The sequence below is a fragment of the Paroedura picta genome, chromosome 10, assembly GCF_049243985.1.
Source record: "Paroedura picta isolate Pp20150507F chromosome 10, Ppicta_v3.0, whole genome shotgun sequence".
Lineage (NCBI taxonomy): Eukaryota > Metazoa > Chordata > Lepidosauria > Squamata > Gekkonidae > Paroedura > Paroedura picta.
The window spans coordinates 17,691,872-17,714,250 of record NC_135378.1 but is presented as its reverse complement, the minus strand read 5'-3'; the positions used below and the strand labels follow the sequence as shown (position 1 = coordinate 17,714,250).

The 22,379-nt window shown below is 40.8% G+C and overlaps 1 protein-coding gene across 1 annotated transcript in view; it reads right to left on the bottom strand.

Moving 5' to 3' along the window:
* The window catches only part of ADGRA3 (adhesion G protein-coupled receptor A3), a 59,081-nt gene that overhangs the window by 29,914 nt on the left and 6,788 nt on the right, over nt 1–22,379 (bottom strand). Inside the window, exons 2-8 of the mRNA XM_077301548.1 lie at nt 16,348–16,419; nt 10,152–10,223; nt 9,118–9,189; nt 6,492–6,563; nt 5,806–5,966; nt 3,344–3,557; nt 1,954–2,118 (exon numbers count right to left, since the gene is read on the bottom strand). Of these exons, the coding sequence (XP_077157663.1) occupies nt 1,954–2,118; nt 3,344–3,557; nt 5,806–5,966; nt 6,492–6,563; nt 9,118–9,189; nt 10,152–10,223; nt 16,348–16,419 (828 nt within the window). The remainder of the gene's footprint in view (nt 1–1,953; nt 2,119–3,343; nt 3,558–5,805; nt 5,967–6,491; nt 6,564–9,117; nt 9,190–10,151; nt 10,224–16,347; nt 16,420–22,379) is intronic.

The following is a 22,379-nucleotide window of genomic DNA, read 5'->3' as shown; positions in this document are numbered from 1 at the left end:
ACTGCTGACTAAATATGGAGCTATATATGAAATTTCAAAGAACAATCAAGCTAAAATGAAGTATGTCGTATGTATAAATCCTCCTTTCTTTGCCCAAATATACCATTTTATTCCTGGCAAAGAGTTCTACGCCTTCCGTCTCAAATGGCTTCTAAGCAAAAGCAAAATTGGCACTGCTAAGCTCTATCCAGCCAAAGAAGGAATAAAAGAAAATGTTTCTAGGTACGTTTACAGCCATTGAGCTCCAAATAATTCCCTTCATAAGTCGAAACTTGATTTCTGTATATAGCCCCTAAAGAGGAGGAATAACTCTTGGGTTATTGCCCTTTACATACTACAGACTGAGAAGTCAGTTGCAGCATACCCAAGTTGAGTGAACCTCCTAATAAAAGTTGGTGATTCTGGAAACTGTGCTTCGTTCAAAGGAATTTCACTGGGACAAAATCTCATTATGTTAAATAATCCATAAGCAGGGCAGGTTACTTGAATGAGGGGAGCTTGAAGGGCAAGCCTATTTCCCATCTGATTTTTACCTCCAGTTGCAAGCCCAAAGACAATTTAAAAAGCGTTTGGAGTGGCAAAGGTTATAAAGATGCACTGAGTGTGCAAATCAGTCACATCATTTCTGGACCCCATTTTTGGACAAAGAGTCAAGGCAATACCATTCTGTTAAGAGCCCGTGAACCATCACCGCCAAGTGGTGATAGATCCCACTTCTGACTGGTAAATAACCTCAGATGACCCACATATCAGGAATAAAACCGGCCTGTTGGCACAGAAAGTTGGGGCTTGTACTATCTTTCCAGGTCAACAATGTCACACAATTGTCTTTGTACCTGAGACTTCAGAAAACTGTTGCCAGTCTGAAGATATAGTATTGGATTTGGCCATTCATCCACCTCAGTAAAAACCAGCAATTTAGTAACATCTAATTTCACCATGATTTCCAAATGTGACTTGCCCCCAGAGACTACATTCAGTAAAATGCTATGATTCGAACACAGATCTCATGGAAATGAGATCTATGCTGAAAGTCACCAGAAGTAAAGAATCCCTGAACTAAGGGAAGGGGAAGAAAAAGAGAGAAAAGGATCAACAGACATCAAGTAATGTAACAGACAGATGTGCATGCTTTACAAGGAAGAAAAGTAGATCCAAGTAAGAAAAGGAGTTACTTCACACAAAGGTAATTGCTGTTAACTGTCACCCCCAGTGAAAATGTACCGTTAAGAGTGACCAACAAAGAGTTTAGACAGGAGGAGGTGAAAAAAAGAAATAAAGTGCAAATTGAAGAGAAGTATGGATAATGAAGAAGGGAAAGGTGTATTTACTACGTGGTTGCCAGATCCCCCCTGGCCACCTGCAGGGGATGGGGAGGTAGATCCAGGTTGGGAAACTCCTGGGAGGACAGGGACCCCACTGGAGTACAATGTCATAGAGACCACCCTCCAAAAAGGCCATTTTGGCTAGGAGAACTAATCTCTGTAGTCTGGTGAAGAGTTGTGATTCCATGGGATCCCATGACTCACCTGGAGGCCGGCATCCCAAATTTACTACTGACAGTTCACTATAGCAAAAAATAGCTCTGTGCCTATTGTATTCAGCCCTTGAATACAGTTGTTTACAGTAAGACACATATATGCAATTAGTTACTGTAAAACACAACAAGATTCTTCCCAGAACAATAATATCCTTAAAGTTTAAATTTCAGTTCACTCAGTATTCTTGCTAAACCATGGCTACCCACTGCAAATTTTACTAAATGCCATTCTTCACACTGTTATAAAGTTAAAGGTAATTTTAAATACTTTGTTATTTGATTCTGGCCAATTATGAACTAGGATGATGAAATCGTTATCAGTATAAAGGATAACAGAACCGAGTAACACTCAAGCTCAAAAGCAATGTATAAAAATAACCCCCAAACCCGCTTCCTGAGCTGTCGTCACCAACCTGAAGTCACCTTTGTTGTTGACAACTCTTTCCGGTGGACAGTATTGAGCAGAGCTGTCCAATACTACGATGTCAATGGTCCTTGAATTATTCCCACGTTTGGTCTGCACGTGGCAACCCCAGTTGCCTGTTGATCCAGCTTGAATATTTGAGATGGTCAAAGCACTAAGATTAAGAGGAACGATCAGCATTCAAACACTACAGGAAAAGCATTTGTAAAGGGTAAGTTCTGTTGAGAAAGCCGGTTTACTCTGGCTGGTAAGGGGATACTTAAAGATGCTCAAAACTAAACAAATGGCATTGGGTTAAATCCAGCATTTTATTTATTTTATTTTATTGCTTTTGTTAAGAGCTCTGGAACAACTGGAAATCTGAGAAAAAAGACAACGACAGCTGCTTGTGCAAAGTTACTTGCTTTACTTCCTGCACAAAACCTCGTGCATACAATGTCTGGGCACTGTAATATCCTGGCAAGAAAGTACTAGGTGTTACAAGGCCTTGAACATGCGGAACTGTGGCAAACGCGTTTATGCTGCCATTTGTGTATCCTTGGATCCAAGACAATGTATTGGCGGGGAGAGAGGAGCTCTTCTCCGAGCATAGTACTGAAATATGCATGTCCCACCCCACAAGTTGGGTGGGTTCATATTCAAAATTAAGAGCTGCAAGGAAATGGGCGGTATAGACATATAAATAAATAAATAAATAAATAAATAAATAAACAAACAAACAAACAAACAAACAAACAAATATTGCATAGTGTACTGAGCTTAGTCATCTTCCACCCCGAAATATGCCCAGTGCAGTAGCACTTAAGGCAGAAAAGGAATGTCAAGCGCAAGTAATGGCAAAAAAAACTATGAAAGAGCAGGGTGGGTAAAGAAGACGACTGCTCTCACATACTTGCGACTGAACTTATGAGAGCAAGAGCATACAGACGAGCGCTGTATGTGAATGAAAACCCTCACGAATGGGGAGCCCAAGGGGACGCATAGGACCTACGTGCTTAGTTCCTGCTTACATATTATACTAAATGGACACAGGGATGGGGCCATGGATGTGAACGTTCTGCCATCTTACGCATCCTACCATCATTCTCTCTGAAGAGTAACTTGTGAACTTCCATCTATAGATATTTAACAAATTGATCCAAAAGAACTAGAGGAAATCACACACAAAGACCCTACCTTGCACAATAAAATCAGAGTCCAGTAGCACCTTTAAGACCAACAAAGATTTATTCAGGACGTGAGCTTTTGAGTGTAAGCACAAGAGTGCTTGCACTCAAAAGATCACGCCCTGAATAAATCTTTGTTGGTCTTAAAGGTGCTACTGGACTCTGATTTTATTGCGCTACTTCAGACCAACACGGCTACCCATTTGAACCTACCTTGCAATGAGTGAGCAGTTATGAACCATGTTCTTTTCCACGAAAATGCCCTGGGATTCATCGGTTTCTACTATCTTTCCATCCTGATACCACAGAATCTGCATGTCCCGATCGATATATGAAGCCATGCACTGGAAAGGCAGAATGTCTCCTTCAAATACCACTTGGCGATGAGAGGGGGTCATGTAGAAAGACGGTAACTCCAAAGGTGGCTCTGTATTCCATTGGAAAGGAAAAAATACACACACTGAATTTCTAGATTAACCGTTTTCTGTGTGTATCAGGATTCGTGTGTGAATTTGAAAATTCTTTATATTAAAACCTTACATAACCACAAGTAGGATCAGGTGTGCATACCATCGGATACACTTTATACTCTGGATATAATATTGAAGTTTAAAATGCATGCAGCAGACAAATACACATTAAGTGTGAGTGAAGATTGTGCTTATATAAATTCTAGCTCTCCCTTTCAAAACACTCCACTGGCATGTATATTTTAAGTGAGGCAATAAATAAATGAAATAAATACATTTGTCCCCAAGCATGTGGTACTTTAAGATACCCTGCCCCTGTACATGGATGTTCTGTCACCATTAGTAAAGTTATTCTCTTACATCAACCACTGCAGTGTGAATAGGACTGGCATGAATAAAACTCTATTGTGAATTAAAGTCACACAGCTAATCTCTGTAGCGATTTCCATTGTATATCCCCCCCACACACACACTATGGGTAGCTCAGCAATTTCACACTTTTGCTGGACCTACGACAAATTCAATTGTGCCTCTACCAGAGCAGCTGCCAATTCCTTTTCCAGTTTTACCTTCTGGTATTGCAATGCCTCCCTCTCCACAGGTACAATTGTGATCCACTGGTAGTCAAGAATGACTAAGCTAGCACAGATCCCCTGGACATGGATCACCATTAGTTAAAACTATTTGCCAAGGATTTGTTGAATCCCTTAACAAATCACATTGTTGGGCCTCACCACAGCATCAAAACATTTTTAAATGCTTCCATAAACTTTCACGCTCATCCAGCACTTATGCTTTTAATATACTAAGTTACTAATAGAAGAAATCTGTTTATCAACAGTTCTCAGCTTTTCTGAAAAGCAAGTTATGAGAACAGATGTGATATATATGGATGGCTCTATTCCAAAGATTTATTTATGGCTTTGTTGCAGGCTTTCTCAAACAGGATTTGATGGCCCTGGAAAGGTTTCGTGAATGAGTGAGAGTAAATTGTTTATATATTTTTTAATTTGTTAAGCATTTATTGGGTGATATGACCATATATGGTCATGTCAAACCCTCCCCCCCATGGCCAATGATGGGCATAGGGGTGGTGGGAAGGGGCCACAAGTATGTGGGTACACAGCTATGCTTTCCTGCCATATTCTGCATGGTTGCACCACTTCTGGGGTTTCTTGAAGCCTGAAAAAAAATGTTTCCCAATGGTAAAAAAAGTTGAGAGATTCTGCCTTGATATTAACATCTGACATTCCTTAAAAGCAATTAGTCACTTCTAATATTATTATTTTAAAAAAATTAAGCATGTTTATACTGTAGGCTAGAAGTGACTCAAAATTTTAACAAATTATGTGTTATGATATCATATGGCCTCCAAAATATTATTCTGCATTTTATAGTTCTGATCCTATCAACTATGGAGGCATATAGCTTCCAATATAGCCCCCTCCTAAAGGTATTGCATATATTTTAATCCCCTACCTCAACTTCCATTTTTCCCTCTGACTTTTATATATTTATTGATTGTCACTCTTGGACCATGCCGGCTCGTGGCAGTTTACAAAAGTACAATAAAATAAGAATAAAACACATTCTCCCAGCAGCCTCAACCAGTCACTACCCTCCCTGATTTCCCCAACCAGTCCCAGCATGGACCACCCACCAACCTCAGGAGGTTGCCCAAGATGGACGATGCATTTAAGGCCATAAAGGCCATTGGGGCCATTGGAGGAGGAACACAGGTCTTCCACAGCCTGGTTTCAACCAAATGCTTGGGCGGTAGAGCTCTGTTTTGCAGGCCCTGCGGAACTGTGATAACTCCGTCAGGGCCCTCAGTTCTTCAGGGAGCTCATTCCACCAGTTTGGGGCCAGACCAAAAATGCCACGGACCATCAGCAGATTCAAACCTGCTCTGTAGGGCGGGGGGGGGGGTTAAGGAGACAGGCAGTCCCTCGGATATAATTACCAGAACCTTGAAAATGATCTGGAATAGGATTAGTAACCAACACAGCTGCTTCAGCACTGGCTGGACATGGGCCCTCCATGAAATTTTATACCTCTAAGAAGCCCAAACTTTGGTCCTTACAAAGCTGGCATGCTGGCTGAATTACCAGTGAAAAAGACACCAATTAAGAGGAAAGCAGAGAATGAAGATGCTTGTGGAGCTGCGCGCAAGAACACCACATCACTAGACTGTAATTCTCTTACCACATGTCAGCAGCTCTTGCTTGACACTCACAACCAGTTGAGCTTGTAATGACTTGGGGAAAGCGCATCGAGTCTCGTGTACTGTTATGTTTCTGTCCTGTAACCACTGCTGCATCCACAACATATTACAGTCACACAGAAGATAATCCGTCTGGAATTCTCTACAACATATCAAATAACAGGAGGATTAGGAAAAAAGTAGCCTCAATGAATCCAGGAGGAATTCTAAGTACGCAAATGAATTGCTTGCAAATATTTGGAAATCAAGATAGCCACATTAGTTTCCAGTTATGCATTTCAATTTTACTAGCCTCTTTACACAGGCGTATGACATAATAAGTCACAGTAATCTAAAGGTTTAAGAGAACCAGATGCCTTGGAATTTACACAATCGTGCCTATTTGGTTATACGGAGGCGATTCTTACCTGTTTCAACCTACCAGATGCATTGTCTGGTCATTTATAAACCTCAAGTCAATATGTACTTTGAGCATCCTCTGTCTCACTGATAAGGACTTCTAGATTTTACTACCAAAGCTAGAATGCTGACTGAAACACGGCTTTCAAATAAAATGAAACGAAACTTAATTTGATCATGTACTGCATTTGATTTTAACCTCCAAAACCCACTGAATTACAGTTAGCTTTCTACTTTAAAAGCCTCAAAGAGATTTTTTTTTACTTACAAAGACTTTAGCGAAGTAAGATAATCAAACGTTCCTTGCGCCAGTGATGAGAACAAGTTTCCTGAAAGATTTCTAAGAAAACATTTTTTTAAAGGAAAGAAAGGAAAAATTAAAACCAGATATGAGGAACTCTTAGTTTTCAGAGATGGGGAAATCAGTGATGTTGAAGCCACGTTACGGAGCTTGATTTTTATACTAACACTGCAATCCTAAGAACACCTTCTTGGGAGTAAGCCACATTAAATAGATCTGAATTTGTTTCTGAGTAGACCTGTTTAGGATTCCTTTCCAGATCCAACACACCTTGGGTAGAATGTCAAGTACTAGAACTCTCCTTTGGATTCTTCTGTACCCCAACAGCTTAACAATAAATAAGGTAGCACTATTTGTTCAAGCTTCTGGCAACAACAATATTTACAGTCATTTAGACCAGTAGAATAAATGCAGGGATATCAAAATACGAGGTAAAATCTTGAATGCATTTAAAACTCAAAATAAAATCATAATTAACCAGTTATTTATATAACATTTGTAAACTTATGACCATTCTAAAAAATCCACAAAGATTTATTTCCCTGTGAAATTTTTGCAGATCTACATGGTGGCAGCACAAAATTTGGTGGTTTGGAGGGGGGGGGGTCTCATCATTTAAAGATTTCTTTACTTTTTCTTTTGCTGTCAGACCCGAGTGCTTCTCTAATCTAATTTGTATAGTTTTATCAAGTAACATATTATATATGGAGCAGTGGAGTAAAAAATGCTCCCTTGTTTTGACCTAATTTCTGGGGCAGGGGCATGGTCCCGGAGGGGGGGGGGGATTTTTTTTTTTTATATCAGCCCACTAGTACTGCTGTAGGCAAAGCTGGGCATCTGGCAAGAGTGAAAGCTCTTCTCCGATTACTGTTTCTAAGTCTACATAGATAGGTGGCTGGAGCTGTTACATATTGATTCCTGTCTTGACAGTCGACTGTTTTATGTATTGTTCATAAGTTCCATGTAAACCACCCTGAGCCTCCAGGGAGGGCGGTATATAAATCAAATAAATAAATAAATAAAATACAGTATTTGCTGGCATATAAGACTATTTCCCCCCCTGAAAAACATGCCTCCATGTAGGGGGGTCATCCTATACGCCGGGTGCACTTCAGTGCCCATAGTACTGTAACGTAATGTAACAAACTCTATATTTTGAGTGGAAATGTTGGGGGGTCATCTTAAACGCCCAGTCGTCTTATACACCGGCAAATACGGTAAATAAAGCCAGGGGAATTACTTATGTCTTCTTGCTGGCCTATATCTTTGCTCTTTTGCCTTAATATGTTTTTGGCCTGCTGTAGATTTAACTTAAGTACTAGATTCATTGACATCCGCTGCTTTTGTATTTTGAATCTCACTGATCTGGACCATGGAGACTGAAAATTATCTTGAAAAACGAGAGACGCCCAAAGTTGCAGGCTGTTGCTTTAACTTCAGCCACATCTGAATAGAGTGCACGGTGATTTTAACTTCAACTCTCAGCATATGTTTCCAAGTGCACTAATGCATTAGGTACACTGTGGGGAAGCTGAAGGATAGCCCTAAGGAATTTAGACTGAACCCTCTCTGTAGTAGCAATACTTGGTGTTGGAGCTCCAACAGAGGAACCATAAAGTAGCTGAGAAAGGGACTTTGCCCACAACAACTCCAGGGCTGCCAGGACATAGTGCCTGCTTTTTCAGTAAGGGAATTTGAGTATGTTGTTCGATCATCTTTGGCCAAGCTTGGCTACTTATTTGTAATAAGCACTTCCGCTTCTTGATGCTCAGATGACCTCCCCAAGATACATGAACTTGTTGACCTGCTCGATGGAAAGCCATCCAGTTTCCGAGAGAAAGGAAAAAGTCTGACATAATGTGCTTTCTGTATATGTCACACATAGGCCCTTTATGCACGGTGTCAGCTTCCCTGCACTGATGCCGTGTCGTTGTGGTGGGGCACAATGCCCCGCTGTTTCCCATGTATGCACAGGAGTGGGGCATGCTGGGTTGCCCAGGCGTAGCACACTTGCGTGCTCTTTACACCAGGGCCAGGAGGGCCGGATCCCTGCCGGCCAAGGTAAGTGAAGCAGCGGGGGTGGGGGAAGTGGGGAGGGGCCAGGCCTCCTCCACGAAGCCCACAGGGGCATGTGGTGTCCCTTAAGGGACACCGTAGGGTCGGGGCTGGGCAGGCCGACAAGCCTGGTGCTGGCGATTACGCAGAGCGCCGGCCCACAACAGCCCCAGCTCACCCAGGAAGCTACGGAAGATCCCGCGGTCGCTTACCGCAGTGATTTTAACCAAAGCACTCCTGCTGCCAACGCGGGACTTCTGGCCCGTGTATAAGAGGCCATAGTCAATCTAAGTTTCTCTTAGAAATCTTGGCCAAAAATAAAAATGGGAAAAATAAAATTTACCAATCTGTCACTCTCAATACTGTTAATATTCTTTGTCCCCCAGTCACCTATTTTTTGTATGATGGCATTTTGCTGCCCCTTTTTAGAACAGGCTACCAGGGAACACAGTTAGCAAAGGAGGACTTTATGAAAGAAGGGAGAAAGACCTGCTGGGTACCTGGCACTAGAAATTGCATTTAGCAGAGCAATACTTACAATCTAATGAGATTTGTCAGTCCTTTAAATATGTCTGTGTTCAGGCATCCAATTCGATTGTTCGTTAAGTCTCTGTCCAAATGAAACAGAACAGAAAACAACTGAATCTTTCAAAAAATGATATTTTCTCTGGTAGCCAAATGAACTCTGACGCTAAAGGAGAATCAGAGAGGATGACCTGCTGACCCATTCTAGTAAGATCAGTTAAGCTTCTATATGATGGCCATAGTACACTGGCTGCTCATATTAGGATTCCCAGATACCATATATTTACCAAAATATAAAAAAGCTTTAAAAACTACTTTCAGGTGGCTTCCAAGGGAAGAGTGGGCTGTCTTAAACTCAGTCTACAATCGACAGAGTCTGCTGGGGTGAGTTGTCTCTCCCATAGCCTAGCTGACCCAGTCTGCGGTCTCTGCCATGCCTTTGGGGGTGAGTAGGAGAGGAAAGGAAGTGCTGTCAGGGCATTCTTTCCCTGGCATGACCAGGAAGCACAGAGGGAGGGAGAGGCTTGCCTCTTCCGCAGCTGAAGGGATGACTAGAAGCAGCTCATGAATGACCAAGTTGAGGAGCAGAGGGAGATAAGGAGGAGTGTCCCTCTCTTGCAACTGTGTTGCGCTGACTAATGTTTTCTGACCAGGGACAATGGGACCGACACAGAGGACAAAAGTGTTTGTGACAAGGGAACCCACAAGTGTTTGCAGCTGGGATGAAAAGACACTGGGGAAAATGGAGGAAGACATCTCTGGCTGGCTGAGTCTTTGTGTGTGTCTGTGAGTCTTAAATTAATGTCATCTGTTTTAATGTCAAACCTTGCCTAATATTCAGGGCCATCTTCCTTTGGAGTAAATATAGTTAAGTGCTTAATTAAGAACACAACAGCAAAACGATTTTAAGTGGTTGACCACTTTATTGGTTCAAGCAGGCTGCAAGAGATTTTTTTTTTGGGGGGGAGAACTCTTGAAGTTTAGCTCAGGCTAGCACTTAATATATTGCATTTTACTTAACTCCATGTTAGAAATGTAAATACTTACAATCTCTTCAAAGATGAAAGTCCTATGAAAGCTCCTGGTTCTATAGCACTAATGAGATTATTCTTAAGGTCCCTGTTTAAAAAAAAAGTGCACAAGATACGTAAGATTCATTACAGAAAAGCAAACTACAGGACTGAATTTTCAAGCTAACAGGAACCTGTTTGTAACGCTTATAATATTCAGGGGTAGGAAAGAGAATTATCTATTTATAAAAACCTCCTTAAGTAAAAGGAAAAACACAACTGTTCTCAGTTGGTTAGAAGCCTAGATTACTATCATGGTGGTCTGCTCTACACGAATCAGTAATACATTTTTTCTGCACCCAGAAAACAAACGTTTTCTCTGCAGTGGTTTTCAACCCTTCCAGATCTGGTAATGGAACCCAACTTCACTGCACCTTTTGACAGAAAGTAGTATGACAAAAAATTATATGATAAGAAGAGGAACCAGAGGTCTGGCCTCATCAGCTGATAGGAGGGCTTTGCATTGGTACCACATTCAGAACATTCATGGGCTGTGTGATTGTGGTGGTGGTTAGAGTGCAGTTGAACCAGGGGAAAGAGTAAACTTTTATGGGGAGGGGGGTGTCTCTGAATCTTGCCCAAGTGACTGTGCTTTTCTCTTGTGATGCTCCTCTAAGCAGGAGGAACAGGTCTTTGCTTGTGCACTGGCAGCACATACACATTCCCTCCAGCAAAGGCAGTTTTATAAGGGGTCCCCGATTCATGCGCTGAAGACCATTGTTCTGTGTTGATTTGGTCCAACAGCTGACTTTTAGCCAACTTAAGAGGTAAAGGGATAAGCAATGAACCCCAACAAGCAAAGGATTACAATCCTGGCCCATGGGAGTGTCATGTCCATTCACAGAAGGATTCTCACATGGTATCACAGTGCTCTCCCAACCCCAGTGCACACATAAGCTCCACAGTAGCCCATTATACTGTCCCATGATGCAGAAGATTGGGGTGAACAGAATATGAGAAATGTACACACAAGTGTACACAAACCTCCTGTTGTGTACCTTTGGCTAAGTGTGCGCAACTGCAGGTAAATGCTGAAGTGGGCAACTGAGAAAACAAGGCTCTCATATTTTATGGTCTTCCTTATGGGGAAGGACTGTGTATTTATGAGAAGTTTAATGCCTATAAGCTACAGTACTGGTGGAGCCATTGTGCCTAATAATAAGTTCAACTTCTTATCTGAAAATCTAGGAGAAATTTTTTTGGCTCTTACTTGGCATTTGATAATATATGCATTATAAGAGACGAAGCACATGATCTACCTGGCAATAAATAAGCTACTTCAGAATAAACTGCCTCAAGAAATGAACACTTAGCTCTCATTACTTTTTTCATTCATTACTATACAAGATTCGGTGTTTCCTTTTCCAAAAGCAGACATTCCCTCTCCTGAGCAAAATGTCACATACATAATGCCAAATTGTGTAGCCATAACCAAATTATTTACCAGTGCAGTCTGAAAAGACTGAGCATTCAAAATAATGTAAGGCATCTAGTACGATACTCAAGGGCCTTACCAGCTGCCTACCTTACAGGAAATCAAAGTGGAATTTCTGCTCTGTCTACTTCAGATCTGGGCTGACAAAACAACAGCACTGGTAGTCCAAAGGGAGTAATTATGGTTTTGTGGGAAGCGCTTAAGAAATATGTGAACCTGACAAAAAGTAAAGAGTCACTGCATCTTTATAACACGTGGAGATAGAATTCTTTTGTTTACAGATGTTTAATGTGAAATTTATAAGATTTTTCATTTGTGTTGCTAGACAACTTGTATGATGCCTCAAATGAATTTTATAAGACCACATTTAGTCTTGCAAGTTTCATGTGATGTTGTTGTTGTTGGGGGGCCTATTTTAGTTTGCAGGCTACTAACTCGGGGGATACCATGAGGTTCCATCTTGTCCTTCTATGTCCTTTAATACCCACATGCATCAACAGGGGATTTCGTGTGAGCTGTAATCATTATGCAAGATGATGCTCAAGTCTCCTTCTCCTTTCCATCTGAGTCCAAGGGACTGGTTGATAATTTTCAACTGGCAGCAGCGAGAGACTGGGTGACATCAAACAAATTTAATCCAAACAAAACAGCAACACTGGATCGGGACTGAAACTGATCCAACAGAGGTTGGTAACATTCTGGCTGAATTACTGCCACAAACTCTACATCAAACTCCACAACTCCACAAACTCTACATGTGGAAGCTTCGCCTGGTGCAGGATGAGACACACAAATGATTAACATGGGCTTGCCATCTGCTCCCAAAGCCTAAAGGTTTTCTTTTTTTTTTTAGAGAAATTTTACATTGTCATCAAGTCATAGAGGACTTAAGGTGATCTCTGGTGGGCTTTTCAAGGCAAGAGATATCCAGAGTTGGCTTGCCATTGCCTGCCTGTGAGTCCTGACCCTGAATTTCCTTGGTGGTCAAATACTGATCAAGGCCAATCCCGCTTAGCTTCCAAGAGCGGATAAGATTGGGCGAGCCAGGTCAGAATCCGGTGCCTCACAAACAGGCTTTTTAAAATGAAGGGGGGGGGGGGGGAAGTGCTAAATAAACAGTGAAATGGAAAAACACAGCCAGGTTTCAGAAGTCAAATGCCTGCTTGAAGCAGGCCAGAATATGTGGTGGGAAAGAAATCCATTCTAAATACAGAACTGATTGTGCGTGTTAATACAAGAGAAAGGCCAAGAAAAGTAAAACGTGCTCCACTACAGAATCTGGAGAAAAAGGGGCAGGACACAGTTACTATGAATAAGGAACTGTCAACCAGTAAGACCTTGATTAAAACTCTGAGTTTAGCATGGAGACTGATGGAGAACATTGCCTGCCTCAAAATACCATTTGCAATAATGAATAATTGCTGAGATAATGTAGGGAAAATGCTTTAGAAGCACCATGTAAATTTTAAATATTAGCATTATTAGTCTGAGAGTCATACTAAAATTTTCAGAACCACTAACATTATAGGTAATTCCTTTTTAATGTGTAATATTTAATTTGGTGTTCTCTCTGATATGAAAGAATCTTTTGTAATAGTTTTGCTACAAAGCATTCCACACCAAATGACATCTGAAGTCCAGAAGACGGGCATCCATGTCTATTTATTATCTTATTCAATTGTTAAAGGTAAAGGTATCCCCTGTGCAAGCACTGGGTCATGTCTGACCCTTGGGGTGACACACTCTAGCGTTTTCATGGCAGACTCAATACGGGGTGGTTTGCCCAGTCATTACCGTTTACCTCCCAGCAAGCTGGGTACTCATTTTACCAACCTCGGAAGGATGGAAGGCTGAGTCAACCTTGAGCCGGCTGCTGAGATCGAACTCCCAGCCTCATGGTCAGAGCTTCAGATAGCATGTCGCTGCCTTACCACTCTGCGCCACAAGAGGCCATCAGCTGAAGACACTTAAATTTTCAGGATACTTGAAAGATTATCTAGTGTGCTGTATCTCTATTTCAGAAGATACCTAATGAATAAAGCCTGGAGAAGTTCCAGCATAACTTTAGGTTACAACTGTGGCTGCAAAACAGGAATAAACAGCTGTATTGGCAAAAAGCAAATTATGAACTAGAATGATCAGTTAATTGTTTCCCTAAGATTTTTTTAAAAGAAATTATTTTAAGAACAGAAGCCATTTGACAAATGCTTTAGGCTAGCCCTGACCTTTCACAGCTCATTAGGCAAAGTTCAACTGCTTACCAAGGTGAACTCTGCAGTTATTAAAAAGAGAAGAGCTACTATGTAGGAGTACATAAAGAAGTATAAGAAACCACCACCAGACCGCAAAAAGAAAGCAAGGTAATCTTCTTGACATGATCAGGATAAAAATGCTAAAAATGTGCTGCTAAAAATTCCTGTGCCATTACATCATGTATGAAAGCCAAGGTGGTGAGGGGTCTGGAATAAGCCAGGACACAGGGGCAAGAGGGTCAAAGGGCAGTGTAGACGCCTTATCAAGGCAGCATCTGAAGTCAAATGTAGACTGATCCATTAAGAGAAGAAGAGGAGGAGGATGAGTTTGTTTTTATACTCCACTTTTTACTGCCTGAATGAATCTCAGAGCGCCTTACAATTGCCTTCTGTTCCTTTCCCCACAACAGACACCCTGTGAGGTAGCTGGGGCTGAGAGATTTCAGATAGAACTATTCTGCAAGAACAGCAATATCAGGGCTTTGATAAGCTCAAGGTCACACTGCTGGCTGCATGTGGAAGAGCAGGGAATAGAACCTGGCTTGCCAGGTTAGAAGCTGCTGCTCTTAACCACTACACCACACTGGCTCTCCCCGCACAGAAGCTCTCCCTCCCCACTCAAGACAGGATACTTACTATGCTCAAAGGAATGAAGTAGTGGAAAGAGCTTTGGTTAAAATATTCCATTTGGTTCAACTACTGAAGCTGTCTAATATTGCAGCATTATTTGAATATGAAGGAGGAAAATCTGATTCCAAACTCTCCCTTCATCTTCAAAGTCCATCAATACTCCACTCACAACTAAATCCTGCACTTTTCACCAGTACAAGCTAAACTGGTCATTCTAGCATCAATTAGGGGAAGCAAGTCAACTATGTCAAGGTTAGTTTTGCTCTTCCCTATCTTTAAACTGACCACTAAGAGAAAACATAATCTTAGGAAAAATATAACTGCACACTTCAGGCAAATTATGTCTTTTACAATAAGATTTTTGCCTCCGAAAAGTCAGAATAATGTCTTCCAGTATTTGGTTTGGTTTAAGATTCAGAAATATTATTAAATCACTTAAGAGTTTAAAATTATGATTAAATTAAAAATTCTTGAAACACTGTTAACAACTCGCTGCCTTGTTGGAATCCTGTATAATCATAAGACTCCTACACATAAGATGGAATGGAGGCAAAGATTCTCTAACAGAATTTATTTGTGTACCAAACAGGCTGCAAGGCTGTACCTCTTCCTAATGATTCATTACCTGCTCTAGGAAAGCTAATTAGACACTTAAAGCTTTTTAGGAGCATGCCTAGACTTGAATCAGGCCTGGCAAGTCATCTGGAACACAATTTAAGATGATTATGTCAGGGTATCCCATATAATGAAGTGAAAAGGTTTATTGGCACCGATGGATTTGGGAGTGGGGAGCTAATATATGCCAAAAACATCAAAAAAGGGAAAATTATAGATAGTCTTTGGATGCGGGGATCTATTTGTTACATGTTAAAATTTAATGGGCTGGATCCAAAAATCCATGTAAGTAGCTCTGCATATCCATCCAATATTTACATATTTTCCTTGGAAGCTCCCATTTCACTCCAGGAAACATCCTTGGGAAAGAAGGGGGAGTTTTATAAGCAGTTCATGATACATATAGCATGGCTTAGTAAATAATTTCCCTGGGCATACCCAAGACCTTAGTTGGCTGTAAAGAAGTCTATTAGATCCTGGCTATTATTTAAAGTGAGTCTAGGAGTCTAGCGTGATAAAATCCAGCAATATGTCTATGAAAAAAAGATGTGGACATACCAATAAATTTAGTGTTCATGTAGTCAAAAACAACAACAGAAAATTGGAAGAAAAATATTTTAAGAAATGTTGACGATTTAAACGCTTAGAAGACTGAAGAAAAAACATAGGCTCAAAAGACAGTTGGTTATTTGAATTCATTGTTCACTCAGCTATAGACAAAAAATCAAAATAAACATGCAACAAAAAAGAACAAGAACTACCAACAATCTTAGCCAGAAAAAAAGGAGACATTAGACAGCGCCAATCTTTCCTTCTGACACGGTATCTTTTTTTACTTCTTCACGTATGCCAGGCCTGAAAACTACTAGCGGAAGGAAAATTGTGCCTTCACAGAATCGGCTAAAGAACTACCTTCACCATATCCATGCATGCTAACAAGTGATGACAAGTATTGACATTTACGTGCAGTTAAGCTCTACGAAACTCAAGGACACATGTTTCCAAGTAAACCTTCATAGAAAAGACAGTTAAATGCTGAAGCTGTTTCACAAATTAGGAGATACTGTATTTGCTTGTGTCCATTACCTAAAGAAGTAATTACTTATGTTATGCATTGGTATAGCGGGATACCAACACCAACTGCAAAGCATCTTAATACTTCAAAAACCAGAATTGAATACGGTTTCTTTTAGTAAAGGGCTTTTATTACAATAATTAAAATGTAAGGTTAGGTAACTTACAATCGTTCAAGCAGGCTCAATCCAGCAAAGGAACCATTCTTCAATTCCGATATCCTATTGTTGCTCAGAATCCTATCACAAATTTTAAAAAGAGTATTAAAATGAAATTCCAAAGGAAAAACTCAGTTAAAAAAAAAACCCTCCAGTAGTCCCATGGCCTATCATTTATTCATTATAGAGGTGCTACAGAAAAATGAGTTGGATAGTTTAGGGGTATAATGGACACAAAGTTAAGGCACAATACCAGTAATTTGTGTCACAAATTATCAAGAAATCTACCTTATTTTTATCCATACAAACTTTATCTCGCACATAATTACTAGTGAAAATAAGTGCCACTTTACTGTCCAGTAACTTGCAAAACTTGAATTAAAAAAAAGAACTAGATTTTTCCCCCCTTCATCATCTCCAGCACAGACAGAGAAAACAGTGCTTTAAATAACCCATTTAAATTGTTTCCTGTCTGCACGTATCCTCAGATATTTCCCAACCGGAAGAGCAGTCAGTGGTGGGCAGATAATGATTTACAACTAACAGACGATTACCTCAGGAGAAGTGGTCTGACCTTCTGCACCATACTATTTTCTACTCAGAGATAGTGGTATGTGATTAAAAATTTGGTTTACTTAATCTATGTATACACCTGTTCTCATAACATATAAAAATCGTGATCTAGTAAATTAAAACTATTATGAACTTCATACAGTAGAACGATCAGTAGCCAGAATTTCCTAAACACATCATCACAAAGGGGTGGGGAAGGCAGCAGCAACCAGAACAAAGAAACCCAAGTGCAAGTCTTGGTGACATTTCAAAACCACCAAAATAATTAAAGTCCACACTAGTAAAACCCTACAGCAGGGGTAGTCAAACTGCGGCCCTCCAGATGTCCATGGACTACAATTCCCAGAAGCCCCTGCCAGCATTCGCTGGCAGGGGCTTCTGGGAATTGTGGTCCATGGACATCTGGAGGGCCACAGTTTGACTACCCCTGCCCTACAGGGATGCTAGCCCAGTGAGAAAAACCATTTGTACTTGAATTACAAGACTAGCATTATAACTGCCAAGACTGTTTAATCTAAGCTGTGGGCAAAAGCAAGTTGAATGACATATGTTAAGTATCATGCAGAAAAATACATACAGCAGCTTACTGCAGTTATTTGACTTAAGCTAAACAAAACAATTTAAATATTTGTATAAGTAATGGAAAAGCAGTGACCATTCAAATAGAGATGAATCAAATGCCTACTCACAGGCCAAATGTTTTGCTAGAGCATGAAAGTACTTTTGATTTTTTTGCTTAGACTATCTATTGTTCATGATTACATTTCACTTAGCATTGCAAACAGAACCACGCCTAAAAGAATCATAAATGCAAAAAGCAGTATTAAGAAAGTACATACGGCCATTGAAAGACTTCTTTCCCCTGCATGAATTGCCATGGTATGCACACATTCCCACATTCACTTTGGAAAGGGCAGTGAATGGAGAACAGAGCTTATGGAATGCAGGTGTACGCTTTTAAAGCTTTAGAATGGGACTACAATCTAAAATGTGGGACACACTACAAAAGGCAACACTCTAAACATGTGAAAGGAAGTCTGCATTAAAATCTTAGACAAATCCAAAATACTGATCAAAACTGGCAGTTATTTATACCCATCACAGAAAGGGAAAGCTCTACACAAATTATGGTTCTCCAGGGATAGTCAACCTGTGGTCCTCCAGATGTTCATGGACTACAATTCCCATGAGCCCCTGCCAGCTCATGGGAATTATAGTATATGAACATCTGGAGGACCGCAGATTGACTACCCCTACTCTAGATGTTGGCAAAGGCTCATGGTAATTGTAGTCCATGGACATCTGGAGATCCACAGTTTGGCCACTCAATCTACACACACGCACACCCAGACACAGATGCTTGGGTAATACATAGGATTTCCATGCTTACAATATGATTTTCATCAATTCCCTTCTACTGCTGCAGACTTCCAGTTCCTCCAATGCTGTTTGCGGGGAAGGATGTTCCCCAGTCACCAAGAAACAACATTCAGGAGGAGTCAAGAAAGTCATCTTCCGTTGACAGAATTCCTCTCTGGTATTCAACTCAGGTGCTGCTTGATCCTTATACTACCATCACATTTCAGAACAGTTTGGTGAAATTCCTAGTTTTGTACCCCAATGTTAGAATCTAAGGTTTTAGAAAATATTTTAAAAGTGTATAATAACTTACACATATTAGTAACCAAACACTCCAATTTGCACTGGAAAGATAATATGAACTAGTAACATAGCAGGAAATACCATGGTGTGTACCCTGTCATGTTACTCACCAAAGTCTGTACTGCTGCAACCTTAGAGGGCCCTTCTTCAACTGAACTAATCTTCTACATACTTAAAATTAAGACTTTTTAAGAATGAGGAAAGCCTCAAACTCTGGTGAGCAGACAGGTAGGATATAAGCATATGTTTTCAATAACATATACTATTTGAGCTGCTTTATGATTAAACTAGAAATATAGCCCGCTGTAAAAGGGATACAGCGGGCTCTAGATACATACAGTCTGTGTTGTCCCGCGGCGACGGCTCTCGTAGTCGGCTCTGTGTTGCTAGCAGCGGCGGGGGAGGCAGGGAGGGACCGGCAGCCGCGCTCCGCGCGACTGCCGGGGTGTTTTGCAGCGGCCCGATGCTGCGAGACGCGGCCCGATGCGGCGAGAGTCAGCTGGCTAGCCGAGGGAGCACCCGGTGGGCTGACGCGGCGAGAGGCGAAAAGCGCCTCTCGCCGCGTCAGGCCAGGAGCAACTGCGAGCCGCGCTGCGCGCGGCTCGCAGTTCCTGGGGCTGGGAATCGGAGGGACCAATCGGCAGGCACAAAGCGCCTGCCGATTGGTCCCTCCGATTGTCTGTCCTGAGGAAGGGTCCAACCCGGACCCTTCCTCATCACGGACAAATCCCACCTCAAGAGCCCTTAACGAATTATTTAGTCCGTGGCGCCCGTGGCGCCACGGGCGGTTTAAAGATGGTTGGTCTGTCAAATTTTGTGCATGCTTATTTGGGAGTAAGTTCCCCTGAACTCAACTGGATCAAAACAAGCATATCTAGGACTGGCCTACAAAATCAGATAAAGTTCCAAGGAAGAAGGTTCATATGCATGCCTAGAAACCCCTTTGAAAAAAATTAGCCTTTGAAAAAACTGCTATGAGATAGATTTTCTTTAGTATTGGGTGTGTTTACACTTTTGCTTGTAGAAAACTCCATAAATATGCCAATTAGTATAATTTCACATTCAAAGATATAAAGGATGCACTTTATGTCATTAAAGCAGGGAAAAAGGGGTTCAATTTGATATGAAAGTACTGCATTTATTTATTTAATAGATATTTTATTTATATATATAATTGGATTTGTATGACCACTGCTCCCAAGACTGGCTCGCAATGGTTTACAATTTCATTATACAATCCATACAATAACAATACAACCCCCATTACAATCCCATTAAATAACATTAAATAACATTCTAAAGCTCTATGGCGATACACAATTTAAATTTATATCCCACACAAGCCAAAGACGGATAGAAAATTGGGATACCTGTCGAGTCAGGCCAGCCTAATACTTAGCTGATCTTACTCCCCGGGACTACCTCACCCTATTTTCCTCTAAATTTCTGCTCCTACCACACATATTTGTCCCCCCATAACATCAACATTTTGGGAAAATTTACACTGCTACCTATAGGAAAGCAACTGCACAAATGCGAAAGACTAAAACTCAGGTAAATTCCCAATGTCCATACTGCTATCATTTTATGTGTTGCTAATGTAAGAGCTGTATCACAGCTTTCAATGAGTGCATTAAATGATGCAAAATGTCATGCAGGGCTTCGGGTGCTATCGTAGCAGACAGGTAGTTAATACAGGACATAATACATCGACTCATTAAAATGACTGATGTATTTCTTACTACCCCCTTTTCCCCCAATAGTTCAGCATGATAATAATTGAAAATAAAACCTAAACACTGCAATCATAAAACCCGTAAAATTCAGAAAGCCGAAGGAGTCCACGGCGGCTTTATACTAGTTTTTCTTGAACAGCAAGCCCTAAGCCGCATGTGTAACTGCTTTTGAAACTGAGATGAGTTTGAGAAGCAGTTTGTGATATTTCAAAGGGTAAAAAATGCACTAGATTAGCACAAATCCCTTTGCGTGTTTATCTAGTTCTTTGGATACTGGCCACTATTAACAGTAAAGAACACATCCCGTCATAATATGAAAGGGTAGACTCAGAGGACCTACAGCTGTCAGTACAATTTTGAAAGATCTTTTCTTACTGAAAACAGTGGCAACATGGAAAGCTTTTTGAAGCGTAAGTAAATATTTTTCCGGGGAAAGTTCCAGAGAAAACTGTGAACGTTTCCCACACTTGACAAAAACCCTTACAGATTTGCACAGGATAAATGCTAAGCACTGCACAGGCTGCAAAGATCTCTATATGCAAAAGTTCCCAAGATCAGCTTCCCTCTAAATATTTCTTTAAACTAACATCCAAAAAAAGTTACTGATAATTATCTGTGAAAGCATTTCGCCTCGTACTTCACACAAGGAAACCTCGACGCCAACAAAATTGCACTGCACAAACAGGAATAAAAATAAGGCACTAAACACAAAACATTTTCCTCGTGACCTATGAACAAAGAGTCAAGTCACAACCAACCCACAAAGTATCCCAGGCAGGAAGTGAACAGAGGTAGTTTGCGATCACATTCTTCTCTGCACAGTGACTCCAGTCTTCCCTGGTGGTCCCCCATCCAAGCATTGGCCATGACCAACCATGCGTCACCCTCAAGCCCTGCTGAGCTCGAGCCAAACTGGGCTAATCATATGAAAACCTATGCAGAAGAACGACAATAATCCCCTTCTAATCTCTGCTGATTGACAGGACATTGGGGAAAAAAACACAAATAACTCTCGCAGATGCATTTTAGGTATTGCAATCAGTACACGGCATGACTTCCCCTCCTTCAGTGTCTCCTCAGTAAAATTCAAATGAGTAGCCATGTTGGTCTGAAGTAGCACAATATAATCCGAGTCCAGTAGCACCTTTAAGAACAACAAAGATTTATTCAAGGCGTGAGCTTTCACTCTTAGTCTGATGAAGAGTGCTTGCACTCGAAAGCTCACGCCTTGAATAAATCTTTTTTGGTCTTAAAGGTGCTACTGGACTCGGATTTTATTGTCCTCAGTAAAATGCATGAATTAGCCACTGCAAGCTATCGTACCTGCTAAGATACACATGCAGACACTGAGAGTAAAGCCTGGGAGCTCAGAGGCAGCTAAAATATGAATAGATATGTTGTTATCTGTCAACACTTGGGCTGCAGAATTCTGACCAACAGCAGAAATTCCATGAAAATACATATTAACAAAGAGATACTGCAGCACCATGACTTGAATTCCACCGAGAAGTTTTTCAGCCGCAAGGGATGGGGTGATATTTGATGACAGTACCAATTATAAGTCCTAAGTGAATTCTAGAGGCTGTGCTGACAGTACTAAAATGTTTGCATAGTGGATAGCTTGGCAATTACAAAATCGCACACTAATTCAGGTTAAGTGGCAGTCTGTTACTTCAAGGTACAAGATCATAAAATCTGGGCTAGACAGAATTTTGCCTCCTGGTTCCCGAGGCTTCGTTTGACTCTGAAAAGGCAGATGTGCAAGCATTATTCTTAGGAGCTTGCATTCTCTGTCTCCGGTATGATCTAAAATTTTCAAAAAAAAATTATGTTCAAGGTAATTTTTGTGAATAAACAGGAAAACACGATTTCATTACTTTTCACTGTTAACTGCACGGATATGACTAATTCATTACCAGCTTCACTGATCTCTCTGCCTACAGAATTGTTTTTGACACAATATTAAGAGATGGAAAAAACAATCAACAACCACAAATATTTAAAAGAATTGCCTGTACATAATTTAGCTTTGGGAATTCAATGCCTTGTATTTCTCAGTTTTGCAAATGG